The sequence below is a fragment of the Eretmochelys imbricata genome, chromosome 6 (assembly GCF_965152235.1).
Source record: "Eretmochelys imbricata isolate rEreImb1 chromosome 6, rEreImb1.hap1, whole genome shotgun sequence".
In the NCBI taxonomy this organism is placed as follows: domain Eukaryota; kingdom Metazoa; phylum Chordata; order Testudines; family Cheloniidae; genus Eretmochelys; species Eretmochelys imbricata.
The window spans coordinates 3,625,076-3,644,236 of record NC_135577.1 but is presented as its reverse complement, the minus strand read 5'-3'; the positions used below and the strand labels follow the sequence as shown (position 1 = coordinate 3,644,236).

The window sequence follows — 19,161 nt, the reverse complement described above, 5'->3', positions numbered from 1 at the left end:
TATTTCCGAGCCGAAATATTAAGTTTTTTGCAAAAAAAATTTGGTCTCCACAAAAAATAACAACAACCCTTTGTGGATCAGCTCTACGCAGTACCCAGCTTGCACTGAAAACATCAGGATGAAATATACCCCTAACCTCATACTCTGTAACTCTGGTAGAAATTGCATAATTTAATAACACTGGAGGAAAGAGTGGGACAAATTAATCCGCAGGATATGAATTACACCAAGGGTGGCTTTGGTTCACTGAATGCATTAATTAGATTTTATAGCTATTTGAGCTCAGTTATTCCCAGTTGCTTCAGGAATCATGTCCCATAGATCACAAATCTCACTATAAAACTTCCCTAGTGCTACAAATGTGCAGTTTCTGTCAATGGGGAAACAGCACCACATCTCTTCTCTCTCTTCTCAGTGCTATTATCCTGTATTACACGCACACACCATGGTGGTCGGCAAGTATTAAAGTCCAGACCTCCAGCACTAAAAGCCTTAGTCCCAACTCCGACCCCTTCAGCTAAAGAATTGACCTCTTTGGTTGGAAAAAATAGGCAATTACATAGTCACTGAAGCCAGGGTTTCCCTTTATGTGGCTGGGTTTTCGTACAGGCTAAAGTAAATGCCAAAAAGCTTAATTAGTACGGTAAGCAACTTTACCCCAAACCAACATGCCAAGCAACAGAGCTCCCCTTGCCCAAAGAGGGTGGAAAGATTGATACTCCTTTACTCTCACCCCTTCTTTAGCTAAGGAATAATCCCTTCAGACTGATTCTCTCACAGCAGAGTCACAAGTCATTGTGTTTTTTTATTGGGATTAGTGAACAGGAGTGTTTATGTGGGGGGCATGATTAAGCTGGGTGTGGTTGTATTTGCACAGTGTCTGCATTTTATCGAAAACCTGGAATGACCAGCTGTGAACATCTGGCTCTGTAGACTAAGCCCTTCCGTGAGTGGGTACTGATGTCCATTGAGAAACTGATCTCCATTTATCTTCACTTACTTCACTACAGAGAAGGGACAGGTTTTCCTCAGCATCCACCTGCCCACATCTCTATAGCTGCCTGATCTCTGTTTGGAGGAGATGGAAGAGGGAAATCACTCAGAGGTGACTGAGTTCATTCTCTCAGGACGGACAGATCGTCCGGAGCTGCAGGTCCCCCTGTTTGGGGTGTTCCTACTGATTTGTGGTATTACCCTGGTGGGGAATTGGGGGATGATCTTGTTAATTACAATTGATCCCCGACTCCACACCCCCATGTACTTTTTCCTCAGGAATTTGTCTTTCTGTGACCTCTGCGTTTCTTTGATAATTTCCCCAAAGATGCTGCTGAATTTATTTGCCAAGAGGAACAGCATTTCTTACACTGCCTGCGCTGTGCAAATGTATCTCTGTACCGTTTTTGCAGATGTTCAGTGCCTCTTGCTAGCTGTGATTGCGTTTGACCGTTATGTGGCCATCTGTAACCTGCTGCTCTATATGATCACCATATCCAGGCAGCTTTGTAAACAGCTGGTGGCTGGGGCGTACGTTGTGGGGTTAGTGGATTCAATAATATACACGTGTTTTACGTTTCGGCTGTCATTCTGCAGCTCCAACATCATCAATCATTTCTTCTGTGACATCCTCCCACTGTTTGCGCTCTCCTGTTCTGACACCCACATCAATGAGATTGTGATGTTTGCTTTGACAAGCTGCATTACAGGGAGCAGCTTTGTGACTGTCCTCCTCTCCTATGTGTATATCATCTCCACCATCCTGCAGATCTGGTCTGCCGAGGGCAGGCAAAAAGCTTTCTCCACCTGCTCTTTCCACTTGACCTCTGTGGTCTTGTTTTTTGGCACCCTCTTCTTCATGTATTTACGTCCCACCTCCAGCTATCCCATGGACAGAGACAAAGTGACCTCAGTGTTTTACACACTGGTGATCCCTATGTTGAACCCCCTCATCTACAGCCTGATGAACACGGAGGTGAAGGACGCCCTGAGGAAAGCAATGAATAAACTCATAACCAATTCTTGAATCTGTTTAACTCTGTATTGGTTGAGTTGTGGGGAGTGGAAATTCAATTCCCATCCCATTACAAAGTAATTTCGCAGAGCCCGTGGGAGTATTGTTCTTTATTATATTGTTATTATTATTAATTTGTTTTTATTCCAACAAGGTCTCCAGGCCCCAACTAAGATCAGTGGACAAAACATGGGAAGCATCAGAGGGCCATAGAGAGAGAATGACTCTATTAGCTGGTGGCTAAGGGGACCACTTAGTGGGTGAGATTCTCAACTTCACGTCTCTCTTCCAATGGTTATTTAATTAGTTATCTACAGTAGAACAAATTTGAAAGGAGAGATTGAGAGCAACCCAGACTGGAACAGCTCATTGCTCAAGGGCTGTGATGTTTTTTGGAAAAGTAGGAAACCCAAGTGCATAGTATGCTGGGTTCAGTCACCGAGACCCTCATTGGGACTGTTACCTGATGTGCTGAAATATCCTCTGAGCCCATTTTCCCTGTCAGCCTGGGCCTCCAGAACCCTGCCTTCTTGAGCCAGACACACTAGCCTGCTGCAACACAGACCTAGGGTCTCGGTCACACCCCCAAAACTGCAGATCTAGACTGAAACCAGCTCCCAATGGAATCTAAACCCCAAATAAATCCATTTTACTCTCTCTAAACCTTAAACAGGGTAAAAAGACAAATATTCACCCATAGAGTGATATGCACAGCTGTTTCCCCCCAGCGATCAATTACTTACACTGAGTTTATAAATAATCAAAGTGATTTTATTAAGTATAAAAAGTAGGATTTAAGTGGTTTTAAGTGATAACAGACAGAACAATGTAAATCACAAAGCAAAATAAAAAAAAAACAAATCACACAAGGCTAAACTTAATTCACTCAGAAATCAGTTACAAATGTTAACTTCTCACCCCAGTTGTTACTTCAGATAAAATCCTTCTCATGTCAGATGCCTTTTCTGACCTGGGTCCAGACTGGCCTCACCCACCACTGTGGTTACAGTCCTTCTGTTTCCAGGTGCCTGCAGGTATCTCTGTGTGGTGGGGAGGTCGTCTTGTAAGCCAGATGAAGACACTCATTGTTTGATTCCCCACTTTATATAGAACATCCCTAAGGTGGATAACCTTTGTTTGGAATTCCACCCCCCTCAGGAAAAGTACCAGCTTCAAGATGGATTTCGGTATCAGGTGACATGGTCACATGTCACTCTAAGACACCAGTATCCATTCTTCCTGGTTTGTCCCACACATACACAAGAAGGCTTACAGGAAAACAGAGCCATTCACAGTTCATTAATTCTGAACCACCTTTAATAGCCTCCACTTAATTGTCTGCATCAGTAATACAAGTTTATATCTTATTTTCCTAACTGCAGAGATAGAAATAATCCATGTAAACAAATAGGATGAACACACTTAGTAGATTATAATCTTTATAGTGATATGTTACATGGGGCACTTAGCATAAAGCATATTCCAGTTATGTCATATTAATATGCATATTTTCATAAAGCATATGGAGTGCAATGTCACACAGAGCTTTGCCCAGCCTTGGACAGAAGGGGGAATTGAACCCAGATCTCCGATCTCACAGGTGAACACCCCAACTATTGGGCTAAAAATTACAAAGGCAAGGACCACCACCACCTCCTACAGTGGCTGTGTTGCCACCGGCACCTAAATCCTCCCCCCGCACACACACCTTGTTTTGGGACAAAGCTATTAGGCGTATTTGTATCACATTTGTTAATAGTTTCAGGTGAATCCAAATGATATTGTTTGTGACAATAAATGATTATTCCAGAAGAAATTCACTCATTTCTAGACACCTTTGCGTCCCAATCCTTGGAAATTACTTAAAGAGACATTTGGAGAGGCGACCAACAAATAAAGTGGAATACAGTCACCTCAGTTTTGTATCGTGTTAAAATGACCTCATGGGAGAGACAGCGATCCAGATAAGCTGATGCTCTGGCCTTCTGTGTTCCATTTCCACAAGGAAAGACACGGCAACAACATTAATTGTATGTTCTGTGCACACCTGTTGTCCTGGGAGCAAAGATGCTCCAGGGAGCAAATCTCAAAGTCATCAAAGCCAAATTTAATCTCTGCCGCCAAAGGAAGCAGCTCCAGACATATTCAGGGAAAGATTTGACTCTATGTCTTATTTTAGGGTTCTGAGCAGGTACTACTTTCATCCTCAACTCATTGTAAGTGAAGGGAGGAAAAATAAAGTGGTTCCACCAAGTCATGGGCAAACAAATCAGTTTCAGAGCACTTCAGCCTTTAATTGAAATGACAGTGAGCCATTCATGGGAGGGGAAGGAAGGAATTATCCTGAGAGGAGAAATTTCAACTTTTGTGAACATATTTACCTAGAACATATTTAAAAGAAGGAAAGAGCTTTACCAAGGGATGGAGAAAAGTGACTAGAAAAAGAGAGAAAAATAACTTTAATAGGAAGGGGGAAACTCCCCCCATCGATTCAGGGAATGTATATACTAAGGCCATTACATTGACTCAGCTATGGTGTGCAGCAGTGCCGTAGTGTAGATGCTTTCCACATTGTCGGAAGGTTTTTTCCATCAATGTAGTTAATCCACGTCCCCAAGAGGCAATGTCTAGGTCAATGGAAGAATTACACTGAGGGTCAGTACAAGCTAACTGCCTCAAACATGATATGAAAAGTTTCTCAGTCCTGTGCGACAGAGCTCGGTTGATCTCATTTTTAAGGATAAACCAGGCCTCAAGGAAGCTGCCGATGGAAGAGACCAGTTGGGAAATCTAGTCCTATTTCCCTGCCAGGGCAGCAGAATCCCCTTTGGTTCTTTTTGTTCAGGTTAGTTGGAAATATTCCAGCTGTCCCAGTTTCCCAGTAGAGATTATTCTCTATTCTGATCAAGCTCAGTGCCAGGCTATGTGTGTAGAATGGTTACTCTGTCTATGAGTGTGTTTGGCATGCAGCGGGCACTATGTGTGTGTGTGAGATGGGGGTTATAGTGGAGCTGAAAGTAAAGCGTAGGCAGGTGTGTGTGTCCCTTGCCCTGCCCAGTGGTCAGGCTGGCATCCCCGTGGTGCAGGGCCCTTTTGTGTGATCATAGAATCGTAGGACTGGAGGGGAGTTTGAGGGATCAACTAGTCCAGTCCCCTGCACTCATGGCAAGACTAAGTATTTTCTAGACCAGGGGCGGTCAAGCTTTTTGGCCTGAGGGCCACTTCGGATTTCCAAAATTGTATGGAGGGCCAGTTAGGGGAGGCTGTGTCTCTCCTAACAGCCAGGTATGTCCTGGCCCCCACCTCCTATCAGACCCCCCTGCTTCTTACCCCCTTACGGCTCCCCCGGGACTCCTGCCCCATCCACCACCCCCTGCTCCCTGTCCCCTGACCACCCCTGGACCCTCCACCACTGCCTGCCCCCTGCCACCCCATCCAACGCCCCCCCTCATTCCTGACTGCACCACCCGGGATCATCCAACCCCTCTGTTCCTCACCCTCTGACCGCGCCAGCCCCTATCCACATCCTGAACCCTGGCCACACCCACGAAATCCCCGACCCTCTATCCAACACCCCCTGCTCTCTTACCGAACTGCCTGGAGCACCGCCCAGAACACCAGGTCAGGCCGCGGCCCTTCAACTGTGCTGCCCAGCTGCCCAGAGCATTGTGCTGGCAGCGCGCTGAGGCTGTGGGGGAGTGGGAACGGCACGGGAGGGGCCAGGGACTAGCCTCCTGGGCCAGGAGCTCAGGGGCCTGGCAGGAGGGTCCTGCGGGCTGGATGTGGCCCGCGGGCCATAGTGTGCCCACCTCTGATCTAGACCATCCCTGACAGGTGTTTGTCTAACCTGCTCTTAAAAGTCTCCAATGATGGAGATTCCACAGCCTCCCTAGGCAATTTATTCCAGGGCCTAACCACCCTGACAGTTAGGAAGCTTTTCCTAATGTCCAACCTAAACCTCCCTTGCTGCAATTGAAGCCCATTGCTGCTTCTCCTATTTCTAAACTCTGTTTCACGGACGAAGAGATGTAGGGAATAAAAATAGCAAAAGAATCAGGAGAGGGCTGGCACGCTTGGGGATATTTTGTTGCAGCATCTGCAGAGAACAATGATGTTTTTCGCTTCAGCATCACACTGAAAGGCCCCTCAGTTATCAATTGTCTGGTCTTATTTAACACTTTATGTTTTGAACTTCCACATGCTGTAACTCTAGATACTTTACATCATTAAATAATACAAGTCCATAAAAGAGAGACATGAGAAATGACTGAAAGCAATGTTGGTGAGACTGAAGTCCCAATGCAGAGCGATTGAGGGAAAGTAAAAAGGTATAATTAGAGTGGGAAAAGGTCTGATTTAAGAGGAGACAATGAAAAGGGGAGAACTGAGTGGTTCAGGGATACTTTGTGTTGGGCCAGATTTGTCACTGCCCATACAACTATCCCACCCCAACACAAGTACATGGGCCTATTGTCAGAATAACGTAAGTCTTTTGTTTTTGATACTTAACCTATCAACAAGTATGAAATCTGAAATACACAACTAAGGGGGAGAAGGTTTTCATCCCACCTTCTTTCTTTTTCACAAGCCCCCTCACCCCACCCCGTCCCACTACAACTCAAACAAAAGTTCCTCCTTAGCTCAGAAGACAGCCCAATGGACTGCTGAAGTGTTCATTTCTCCCTAAACTGTTGACTAAGACAGTAGTTACCCAATTTTTGTATCAAAGAGGATGGGCAGTTGGAGAAGGCCTGTTGATTAAAGAAGGAACCCCCTAAAAGTCCCTTGAAACAGGCTTTGCCGACACCCAAAATCAAGCAGCTAATGAAGGGAGGTTATATGGGCCAAGTTGTCAAACGTACCATTGACACAACTGGTGTTTGAGACAGAGGAACCAGACCCCTTAAACATAAGGCTTTTGACACATGAGAAGACAACCTGGTGCCCATTGCTTCTTTAAAGGGTGTGTGGCTAGGGGCAATCTGGTGCCTTGGATGTTGGAGGTCAAGGGTTCTCAAGCTTTTTCTTTCTGAGCGCCCCCCCCTCCCCCCACCGCATCCCACACATGATCCCTGGCCCACCTGTGTCACAACAAGTGTTTTTCTGAGTATAAAAGACATGGCTGGAGTTTGGGGGGTAGCAAGCAGGGCAATTGCCCGAGGCCCCACACCACGGGGGGCCCTGTGAACCTAAGTTGTTCAGGCTTCAGCTTCAGCCCTGGGTGGGGGCTTTGGGGTTCTGGGCTTCAGCTCCATGTGGTGCGGTTTCAGCTTTCTGCCCTGTGCCCCAGCCAGTCTAATGCCCACCCGGCTTGGCGGACCCCCTGAAACCCGCTTGCGGCCCCTCAGGGAGCCCTGGTTGAGGAGCATGGTGCTATAGCTCTGACAGGCTGTGCTCTGACAGGCTTTGCACAATGGCAGAACATCTGTGTGTTGATCTGATCGTGTGACACAGGCCCCCTGACAGAGCGGACCACATAAAACACGTTCTTCACGCTGCCAGTCTTCAACTGACATGTTATTTACAACACCCACCCCCCCCTTTTATTTTATTTTGACCTTCACGGTTTTGATCCCTCTGCACACTCTAGCTTTCAGGGTCTTTTTTACAAACAGTTCTTTTTGTCCAAACATGGTTTTGAAATTTGCTGAAGGAAGAAGATGTTAAATATTTCCCAAAAGGTCTGATTGTTTCATCTGACCCCCGATCTTTTGGTTCCTCTTCCTCTGGCACTTTGTCCACTTACTCCGCCCCTTGAGCTATTCTGTTTCCCCCTCCTTTGCTGCCCACTGCCTGTGTCCTCCAAAGACTCTAGGGGTGGGAAGCTGCAGAGCATACTTGGTCTCTGTGGGACAAAATAACACCAGGTGAGATGCCAGTCTGTTGTTCGTGGAAGATAGGACAGTGCTACACATCTGGGGTTTTGGTGTGTTGACCCCCTTATTTCAGCCCCTCCATCCCCCACCCCATCATTCTTCCCCCATCAGCTTATCCCTTCCTTAGTTAAGTACATGAGAAGAGCCACACTGGGTATCCTGTCTTCCAACAATGGCCAGTGCCAGGTGCTTCAGAGGGAATGAACAGAACACGGCAATTATGGAGTGATTAGGTCCCTGTCACCCAATCCCAGCTTCTGGCAGTTAGAGGCTTAGGATACCCAGAGCAGGGGGTAAACACCATTGAAGGACCTATCCTCCATCAACTTAGCTCATTCTTTTTTTTTCTTTTTTTTCAACCTAGTTACAGTTTTGGTCTTCACAACATCCCCTGGCAACAAGTTCCAAAGGCTGACTCTGCACTGTGTGAAGAAGTCTTTCCTTTTGTTTGCTTTCAACCTGCTGTCTATTCATTTCAGAGAGGGAGGGGAGAGGCGCTGAGGTGATGTACCTCCCCCCTTGCTGACAGGAGAAGAGGGGAAGGTGCAGAGGAGCCATCTTGTTCCCATTACTCAAAGGAGGAGAGGGATAGGAGCAGAGGAATGGTCCTGACCCTGTTGCTCACAGGAGGGGAGGGGGCAGGAGGATCAGGTGGGGTAGTTAAGCTGACCTAAATCCTCATGCAGATAACGTTAAAACAATGGAAGACTTCTTCCTTCGACCTAGCTACCATCTCTCAGGGAGGAGGATTAACGATACTGATGGGAGAGTCCCTCCCATTGGTGTACGTAGCATCTACACTGAAGTGCAGCAGCAGTGCCAGTGTAGTGTTTCAAGTGTAGACAAGCCCTAAGTTTCCACTAGCAAAACCATCTGGGTGCCTAAAATTCTGCCACTAGGCATGTGCTCAGCTTCCTCAGTCCCCAGATGGCTAAGCAACTCAGCGCCAAACCGCCACTGCCTGTAAGGCTGGCCGTAGACCTACCCCTCTTTGAAGGATGGGTAAACTCAAAAATACTGTTACCCAGGCTTGTCAGATCCCACAGCATCGGTAATTGAACTGTTTCACTCCAGATGGTGTCAGGAATAAATCCATGGGAACACAGCGTTCTGGCTGATGAAAAATTAAGACAAGCAAGTGCGGTCTTATCTAAAATGACAATTGATTATATATTAAGCACACACAGGCAGAAGAAATAAGTTTAGAGCATCCCAGATATAGTTACTGACAGTCTAAGATGGTTTCAAATAATCACCAGCTGGACTTCCAGGGGCCCACTTTCCATCCAGCTGGTGGGGAGTTTAGATGTCATCTCCTTCCCAAAGAAAAGCTCCCTCAGACTGCTCCAAGATATTTACTTTTATCTAATCTTTTATAGCTAACTCTAACAAAGAGCATAATCTATAGTGACTCCTAGTAGGGCAGCATAATAACCTCTACTGAGTCACCAATTCTCCTAATTTCAACAAACTACTCATTATCTCAAAACGTTTCTACTGTTTCTAGCCATAACAACAATATGTCAGGGTCCCCTAAAACCAAGGTCGCTATCCACTCTCCTCCATAACTTTGTGTCCCATCCTCCAATTCTAAATAACAAACGGAAAATATGCAGCTGTCCGACCTTGTCTCACAAAGGCCTATTATTCCTAGTGATATGATGTTTGGTTTTCAGCCGGCAGCAGCTGAACATACAAAATGGTGGACTGCAGTAACGTCAGGTTCTGGGGTACATAGAGAAATGTCAAATTCCAGGGCAACAATACTAGTCAACATTTTATCCTACATTAGGGTGACCAGATGTCCTGATTTTACAGGGACAGTCCCGATTTGCGGGGCTTTTTCTTATATAGGCACCTATTACTCCCCACCCCAATCCTGATTTTTTATACTTGCTATCTCGTCACCCTATCCCACATAAGAGCAGTAATTTCTACTGACCACAGTTGCATCCAGATTTTCAGCCAACTTCTTCATTAGGGCACAGAAATACACACTTCCGCAAAACTTTCCCTTTGCAGGATCAATACTCAGAAAGAATTTATCTCTGTAATTTCTATGATCCAATATTTTTCTCAGGACAGAGGACTGTTGCCTACATACAGTGAAAGTTTTGCATAAGCCAGATGAACACCATCATCCTTCTTTAATTTATTCAAATCCACCACAAATGGTATGACCAAAGAGACTGAAGTGTTCTCCGACTGGTTTTCTAGCCATCACCTTCAGCCCCCAACTAAAACCTCTCCAACGCATCATCAATGATCTACAACCTATCCTGAAGGACGACCCATCACTCTCACAGATCTTGGCAGACAGGCCAGTCCTTGTTTACAGACAGCCCCCCAACCTGAAGCAAATACTCACTAGCAACCACACACCAAAAACACTAACCCAGGAACCTATCCGTGCAACAAAGCCCATTGCCAACTGTGTCCCATATGTATTCAGGGGACATCATCATAGGGCCTAATCACATCAGCCACAATATCAGAGGCTCATTCACCTGCAAATCTACCCATGTGATATATGCCATCATGTACCAGCAATGCCCCTCTGCCATGTACATTGGCCAAACTGGACAGACTCTACGTAAAAGAATAAATGGACACAAATCAGATGTCAAGAGTTATAACATTCAAAAACTGGTTGGAGAACACTTCAATCTCTTTGGTCACTCAATTACAGACCTAAAAGTGGCAATTCTTCAACAAAAAAAACTTCAAAAACAGACTCCAACAACAGACTACTGAATTGGAATTAATTTTCAAACTGGATACAATTAACTTAGGCTTGAATAAAGACTGGGAGTGGATGTGTCATTACACATAGTAAAACTATTCCCCCCCACCCACTGTTCCTCACACATTCTTGTCAACTGCTGGAAATGGCCCACCTTGATTATCACTACAAAAGGTCCCCCAATACCCCCCGCACCGCTCTCCTGCTGGTAATAGCTCACCTTACCTGATCACTCTTGTTACAGACTGTATGGTAACACCCACTGATTCATGTTCTCTGTGTATATAAAATCTCCCCACTGTATTTTCCACTACATGCATCCGATGAAGTGAGCTGTAGCTCATGAAAGCTTATGCTCAAATAAATTTGTTAGTCTCTAAGGTGCCACAAGTCCTCCTTTCTGGGGGGTAAAAATGGATCATGGCTCTCAGTGTTTATTGTCTCTCACTAATATCTAAACCAAGTATGCTCAGATCATATCTCACTGCTAACCTGGGAGTTTTTTCTCTTTCTGCAAACTTCACCTGCTCTCTGAGAGTCAAATGGGGCATTGCTCGCCTCATGCATCATCATCACGAGCCAAACTGGGCCCTCAGTGACACCTCTCCAGTCACAGCACCTTCAGTCGGTTGGCACAGATGTAATCGATTGGACCTGAAGAAACAATTTTACTGGTGATGCATAACATTGGAAAGTGTCCAGCTCCTTCTCTCTCAGCTACTTCAGTTCTCCAGAGCTAACAGAAATAATCAGCAGTAAAAACTGATTTCTGTCACTGAAGATAGAAGACGTGACTGTAATGCAGACAGGGAGCAGGTCTGTGGTGTAGGCAGGTGACATTTTTACACAGTCAGTTTTCAGAGATTGCCTGTGCTTCGCATGAGTGTGGAAAGGATACACCACCGAGAGTTTATAGCCATATTGTTCCTGGCCTTTACATGGATAGACAGGGTAAGAATGGCACAGCTGAGGAGGTTTTAAGGGAAGGGGCAGAGTTGACAAGGAGGAGGCGGGGCATTCTCTTGGCACACCTTTTTGCTACTTAGGCTTCAAAAAATATTCAAAATAAAAACCAGATCTTTTTCTGGGTTCCAGTAGCTCAAGAAAGAATAGACTGACACCTTCTAAACATGTAAATCTCTATTTTCATGCCCAGGATACATTTTTAAAGAGAATAAAGAGCAAATACGAGAAGTTACTAACCTCTGTGTAAGCTGTGTTGCCTACTGCCATGGTTTTATTGCCTGCCTCATGATGTTTGATGCTTTCTTAATGCTCCAGTGCCTGGAGTCAGGTGAATCTCACCTTTCATTTAAAGACAATTAATTGTCTAGCGCTTGTGAATACAAAGAAAAACTTGTAAACATGATCTATGTGCCCCCCAAAGGCTCAAAAACCTGAAGGCCAACAAAAAGAACCCAACTATTTGTATTTCTTCCTTAAACTTATGAGTTTGGGCGACCTGTGTCATGATTTTTGAATGTTTGTGGTTGGCAATACTGCAGTCGCCTGACATGGAACATACGCAGAGATTGATTCAGGATCTACAGCATTAGGGACCAGATTCAGTGCTTATTGAAGTCAAAGGTAAAGCGCCCATTTCCTTTGTCTGTGTAGGAGTAGGTCCTAAAATCAGGAGCATCTACACTTTGAGCTCAAATATTAAGCCCCTCTTTTTTGGCCTCTGCTGTAGATTTATTAATTTATTATGTGGACTAACCACCAAGTGTGTGTGCGGGGGGAGGGGGGGGGATGAAGACCTACCTTGTGGCTTGATGAACATTGGCTCTGGTGTTTGCAGGAAGAATGTCCTGATGTGAGCAGAATATGGAAGGAAATTTTTCTCTCTCTCTGACTCATTCTTGGCGGAGAAAAGTTTGCCATTAGAGGTGGCAGACATTTTTAGAGATGAAAAGCTTTTTTAGTCAAAAATAGCCATTTTATATTCCTAAAATGAGAATTTTCACAACAAATGTGTCTGCTTTCAAAATGTCCCATGCCATCTTTTTTCAGTTTTGCTTGTCAATATTTTTTGTTTAAGTATTTCTCTGGTTTCTTTCCCCCCCTTCCCCCCACTCCCTTTGGAACGGAAAAAGCTGAAAGAAAAATACCTTGCCAAACTTTTAAAATGAGTGTGTATTGAAACCTACAAACCAAAACTTTGAAATTTTGAATCGAATTGTTTTACATTTCTGTTTTTACCATATCTAGTTCCAACATGCCTGATTCTGGGCCACTGAGCTTGTGCTGTCACGAACAACTTGCAATATGAGGTGCTGATTCAAACTCCACTGAAGTAAATAGGAATCTATCCACTGACTTCAGTGGGCTTTGGATCAGGGCCTTATGATGCAAAGGTCTACAAGACTATACAAGCTGCAAGGCAATGGAAAATCAGTCACACAGAGAGGGATGGGTGATGGGATGGATCACTTCATGATTACCTGTTCTGTTCATTCCCACTGAAGAACCTGGCATTGGCTACTGTCAGAAGACAAGATACTGGGCTACATGGACCACTGGTCTTACCCAATATGGTCGTTCTTCTGTTTCTTCTGTTCTCATGGGATTTTGCAGGAAGAAGCTTCAGAGGTGAGCCTTTTGGGCCCAGAAAACTGAAAAATGTTCATTCAAAACATTCTGGACAGGTTTAAAACAAAATGTCATTCACTCTTTTTCAAAAAGAGAAGATTTGAGGAAAAACATATTAGCATTCTTTAAGCATTATTGTTTTTTTTTTCCCACACAGCTGTGTGTAAGGTAAATCCCTAGTTGGTTCACATCAGCATATAACTCCTGGCCTTTCAATGGAATGAAATAGCTGCCCTGCGCCCCCTAAAAAAAAGAAAAGAAAAAAAGAATTAATTGTTTTACTCAAACAAGGAAAAATCAATACAAATTTAGAAATAGTAGAAGACGTTAAAATAAAACCAAAAATGAATGGTAAATAGTTAGAACTCCAATGTTTCAGACCTACATCAAGCAGGAACACATTTGCATCCTGCCTCCAAAGCAGTTCCATCAGCATATCATTGTTATTAGCAACAAAGTTTATCCTGCCTTTTCTTGAGCAAAGGGAACCGTAATCCTTGAGGCAAGATTGTGACAGGCATTCCCAGGGTGCAACCTGGAACTGGGGCACCGCTAAGCTCTCTGTCTTACCAAACCAAGCTCCCTTTCATATTGTAATAATGCAATAGGTCTTGCACCAACACAAACAGTCACAGGCAGGGACACACCCAGCTGTGTTACATGAATGCTTTTGCCAGGCACTATGAACCACCAATAGGCTTCAGAAATTCCCTTCTGCTCCCCAGCCTAGGACCCAAGACCTGTACTGTCCTGCCCTGGTCAGAAGCCTGACCAGTGTAAGTTATTACCCCATCCACCCTCCCTCAATGTGGAGAGGACAATGCACCAGCCCCTTCTATTCCTTAGCAGATTTCCCTTTCCACTTCAAACAACACACTGTTTTAGGTAAAAAAACATAAAACAGGTTTATTAACTACTGAAAGACAGATTTTAAGTGATTATAAGTAATAGGTGTACAGATCAAAGCAGATTACCTAAGAAATCAAACCAATCTACGTTCTATAACCTAGACAGGATTTGAATCAAGTAGTATCTCACTGTGATGATACAAACAGCTCAACAATCTTCAAAACACAGGCTGGAATTCCTCGTTTCCCGCCTGGGGCCACTTCCCCAGTCAAAATCTTTGTCCTCTAGCCATCTTTCCAGGTGTTCAGTTGTGGGGGGAGTGAAGTCAAGTGATGATGTCACTCCCCCCTTTGCCATGTGGAGAGAACTTCATTGTCCCAAACAAAGCCCCCAGCACAGTTAGTGGAAAAGTACAGGCACAAGATGGAGACCAGTATAAAATGAGCTGGTCACATGCCCTTGCATGGTTCGATGACTCACAGCAGGGGCCATTACCTATATTCTGGCTAGAACGTCCACAAAAAGTCCATCAGGTCAGGATAACTTTCTTCTCGTAGCACATCCCTCTCGCAATGTGATAACTTGTTTGTGGAAAGTTTCTTCCTAACACCCACTGGTTAGAGGTTGGTTTCTGCTTAAATGAATTTGGTTTATATCTGTCCCCAAAAAGATTTTCAAATCTTTTAACCTTTTTTATAAATCTGGATATTGTTTTACCCATAAAATGTCCCTTCCTTTTCTTATCCTGCCTCAACGATATCTTATGATAGTAAATTCCACAGGGAAATATATCAGACCTGAATCTCACATGAACTAGCACAGTAGAAGCACTGGAAAAGTTCCTTCCATTTACAGAGAGAGTAATGATTTGGGAGATAGTCCTTATAATTTAATTGGGATATCACTGCGGAACCTGATAATACTGATACAACCAAAAGGAACATTTCAAGTGCAACCACTATATCTGATTCCGGAAATGATCACACTTAAGTGAAAGGGAATTAAGAGTAGAGAGCAGATTTGGATGCAAAGAGTGAAGTGATTAATTATTCATTTGACAACTATTCATTATTGTGATCATACAGAGAAACCAGAGAGGGGGACATTTTGTTGTTACCATTTTAATATCACAAATTGTTATTATTAGGACAAGACAGTTCAAATACCACATTATTTTTCATTATATAAAAATCAAACATAAACCAGATAATAGGACATTACAAAAAGTTTAGCACCATCCAAGATAGGCATCCAATTGCTACAAAAATTGTAAGAATTTCTTTAGACATTTTGTTGGTGTCATTTTTTCATTCTCCACATGCATAAGAAATTGGATGTGACCTCTAATTTTGTATACTTATTTGACAAATTAAATCAATATGTTAAACATATAATTATTTGTAGATTTCTTTGAAACACAAAATATTATTAGGCACCATCAGAAATGCTAATATAAGTGTTCACTCGATAACAGGATAAAAAGGACAGAAAAAATGAGTCCAAGGGATGAATTAATCCATGAGTTATTTCTCTAGTAACTATGAATAATTATGATGGTATATTTAGTTTTTAATTGCCTATCAATATGAATTCTTCGATCCAGGCTATATGGTCTTGTGAGCCCAAGGATTACATCTTTGAACTACACAGCATGGAATGTCTTCAGTGTTGCAAGTCCAATACTACTGAGACATAGCACTGCAATGCAATGACTTTGCTGTTGCCAGCAGTGTCAGATTACTGCATGGCTCATGCCTAGGGGCCCCAGGCAATTTGAGGCCCCTGGAAAAGTCTCTCCCCACCACCGCCCCACGGCTGGAGGAGCTCTCACCTCTTGTGCTGGCCCTGTGGCTGTGGTTGGGGCAGAGAGCTTCTCAGGTCTCCAGGCTGAAGCGGGGCTGGGGCAGAAAGGAGCCAGCAGGGGGCAGAGCCATGGAGGAAGGGGCAGAATAGGGCAGGGACTTGGGAGGGGCCTCAGGCAGAAGGAGCAGAATGGGGTGGGACCATGGGTGGGACTTTAGGAGGAAGGGATGGGGCAGAGCCATTGTTTTTGGTGCTGGGGCCTCCCCCACTTGCTCTGGCTTAGGGCCCCGGGAGACCTTAATCCATCTCTGGTTGCCAACACAGATTCTACTATGCCTTAAGCCTGTTGTCACTGTTTGAATGTCACGACTCTCCCCAAACTTAAGAATCTTTGTGCCGGCAATGAAGTTCCTCCGTGCCATGGCTAGACCAGGACTGTCAGGCACGGGCTTACGCTAAATGGCCTGGGCCAGATCCTCAGCTGGTGTCAATCAGTGTAGCTCCATTCTCTGGCCCTTTGGTGCACTGCAATTTGGCCATAGATTACAAGGTAGGAAATTTCCTAGGCAGCGCCTATGTTATAAGTGAAAAGTGACACCCATCTTAGTGCAGACAATCCCTCTGATGCTGATGACCGACACAATCAATGTCAGTCTGAGAGCAACCACTAGGAGGCAGTACTCCACACAAAGTTTAATTCATGACAGAATGCAGGAAAACACATGACATATGGTCAAGGCTGATGTAGGTGGGCAAGGAGGGAGAACAATTGTACCAAGGCCCCAAGCTCAGGGAGGGCCTCAAAACATCTGTAACTGGGGTGAAATGGAAGGGGTAGAGCTGCAGTGAACATGATATATCAGGTCCCCTGCCAATCATACAAGGTTAATGTGCTGTTGCTAGTCCCAGGACATAGGATTTATGCCTGTAGGGTATTCCCTGTTTGAGGTGGTTAGCCCCAAAATTATATTAGGCCTTACATCTGCACAGCAGGTTCTGTGAGGTGTTGATAGTCCAAAGAATATTGAGATTTATATCTACAGAGCAGTTGCATTGCCAACCCATGAATTACCAGCCGTTAGAAAGACCTGGAGAAATATCATAGAATCAATCATAGAATATCAGGTTGAAAGGGACCTCAAGAGATCATCGAGTCCAACTCGCTCTCAAAGCAGGACCAATCCCCAATTTTTCCCCCAGATCCCTAAATGGCCCCCTCAAGGATTGAACTCACAATCCTGGGTTTAGCAGGCCAATGCTCAAACCACTGAGCTATCCCTCCCCCGGTTAAATTATTAATTATTATTATTATTATTTTAAAAAGTGATGCTGTTAACTCAAAGACGATCAGATATAAGGCCTCCAATGCCATTTCTGTGTGGGGTGATGCAAGCTTAAGTAGTGTCATTTTTATATGTGTATGATACAGTGATGATGTGGTGTTGGATTCATATCTGAAGGATTAAATCTGTTCTGTTGCTTTCCCAAAGATTATGATGCCCAGATGCCTGCAGGACAGAACCAGTGTGGCATTGCTGACCCAAAGAGCATCAGGCCTTTTAATTATTAATAACTATCAGTATTACCTGCAGTGTTGTTGTGCCCATGTTGGTCCCAGGATACGCCCACGTCATTCTGAACGGTTTCTTGCAACAAGTGTTCATTCTTTATGTTTAACCATCTGTTCCACCTTGCATTTAGCTGGGACACTCTGAGTACCTTTCCCAGATCTGAAGCACTGCTCTCTGGGAGCTTTGTCTCTTTCAGCAACAGACGCTGGTCCAAGAAAAGATATTATCTCACCCATCTTGCCTCTATTATTATTACGGCAGACAATCACATGCGGCAATCCTTATTATTTAATCCTAAAGATTATTTGACTTGATGCCTGTGCAACATAGTTAGCCTCAAGCCTCTCCAGGAATTTATGCACGAAAAGATGTGTTGGGTCATGAGACTAACCAAACAGCTACTAGGCCTTTGCATCCAATGAAGTGAGCTGTAGCTCACGAAAGCTTCTGCTCAAATACATTTGTTAGTCTCTAAGGTGCCACAAGTCCTCCTTTTCTTTTTTCAGATACAGACTAACACGGCTGCTACTCTGAAACTAGGCCTTTGTGGTGTTTCTCGCCTAAAGACATAATAATTTTGTAGACAGGGCCATCTTGGGGTGTGTTGCTAACTTTAAGGTGATAAAGCCTGATGTTTGCTCTGTTGTGCCACTATTTCAAAGATTATTAAACCTTTTCCGTCCCGGGCAGTGTCTTTGTGTGATGTTGGTAGCTTGAAGATTAAAACAGATGCTTGTGAAATACACTGAATTAGTGCATCTGGTAGTGACAGTTCCCAACCACGGTAAAAGCATATTTCTTTCATTTAGCTAAAAGCATCTTTGGATGTCTTCGGTTTGATCTTTGTTGAACGTGTGAGTCCTCCTTTCACAGGAAAGCCTCATTACACCTGCCCATTGGTGTCTTTGTGGTATTAATGGCTCCAAGGTGACGAAGGCTAATGACTGCTGGGCAGGGTTTGGGAGGTGTCTCTAGCCCAGTAATTGTTAGGTTGTCTGTCTGGCCAGCAGGTTCTGTGTGGGTTGCTAGCCCCAGAAATATTAGGAATGAGGCCTACATGGCTGTACCTGTGTGATGCTTCTGGGCCAAAGATCAGTATGCTTTCAGGGTTCTTTGTGCCTGCGACATGTACTCATCAAAAAAACTAGGTCTTAAACGTACAGGAGAATCCATACTGTTGCTAGCCTGGAGACCATTGGCTCTAAAGCCTTCTGGACAGCCTCTGCTGGTTCCTTCACTCGTGCCATTTCTTTTGTGTATCCTGAGGCCTAATAATTTTTAGGTGAGCGACACCACACAGGTTCTCCCCTAGAGGCTTGAAGATTTACAAACCTTAAGTGCACTTACCTCACAGTGGTGCCAACTCTCAAATTGCTATCAGTGAATAAGATTAATTATTACACAGTAATTATGTGCTGTTAGTAACTGAACAATTACTAGGCCTTATGCCTCTGTATTACACTGGCTTCGTGTGTGTATGTGTGCACCCACACATGCACGAATGTACGACCTTCCAGTAGCAGGCCTGGGGAGCAGTAGCAGTCAAGTAGCAGTCAAGCCATGTACTAAAGTTAAAGGGAATCACATTCACCTCAGATAGTATGGAGCTGAGGATGGGCAAGAATGATGCCAGGATGGGCAGGAATGGGTCCCTAACCCTCTGTGTGCCAGAAGCTGGGAATGGGTGACAGGAGATGGATCACTTGAGATGACCTGTTC

At 44.3% G+C, this 19,161-nt stretch overlaps 1 protein-coding gene across 1 annotated transcript; it reads left to right on the top strand.

The window, feature by feature from the left end:
* Nucleotides 1-1,081: 1,081 nt before the first annotated feature.
* Nucleotides 1,082-2,020, top strand: LOC144265936 (olfactory receptor 8U9-like). The gene has a single exon (XM_077819026.1). It carries the CDS (start codon nt 1,082-1,084, stop codon nt 2,018-2,020), a length of 939 nt encoding a protein of 312 aa, XP_077675152.1.
* The last annotated feature ends 17,141 nt before the right edge of the window (nt 2,021-19,161 follow it).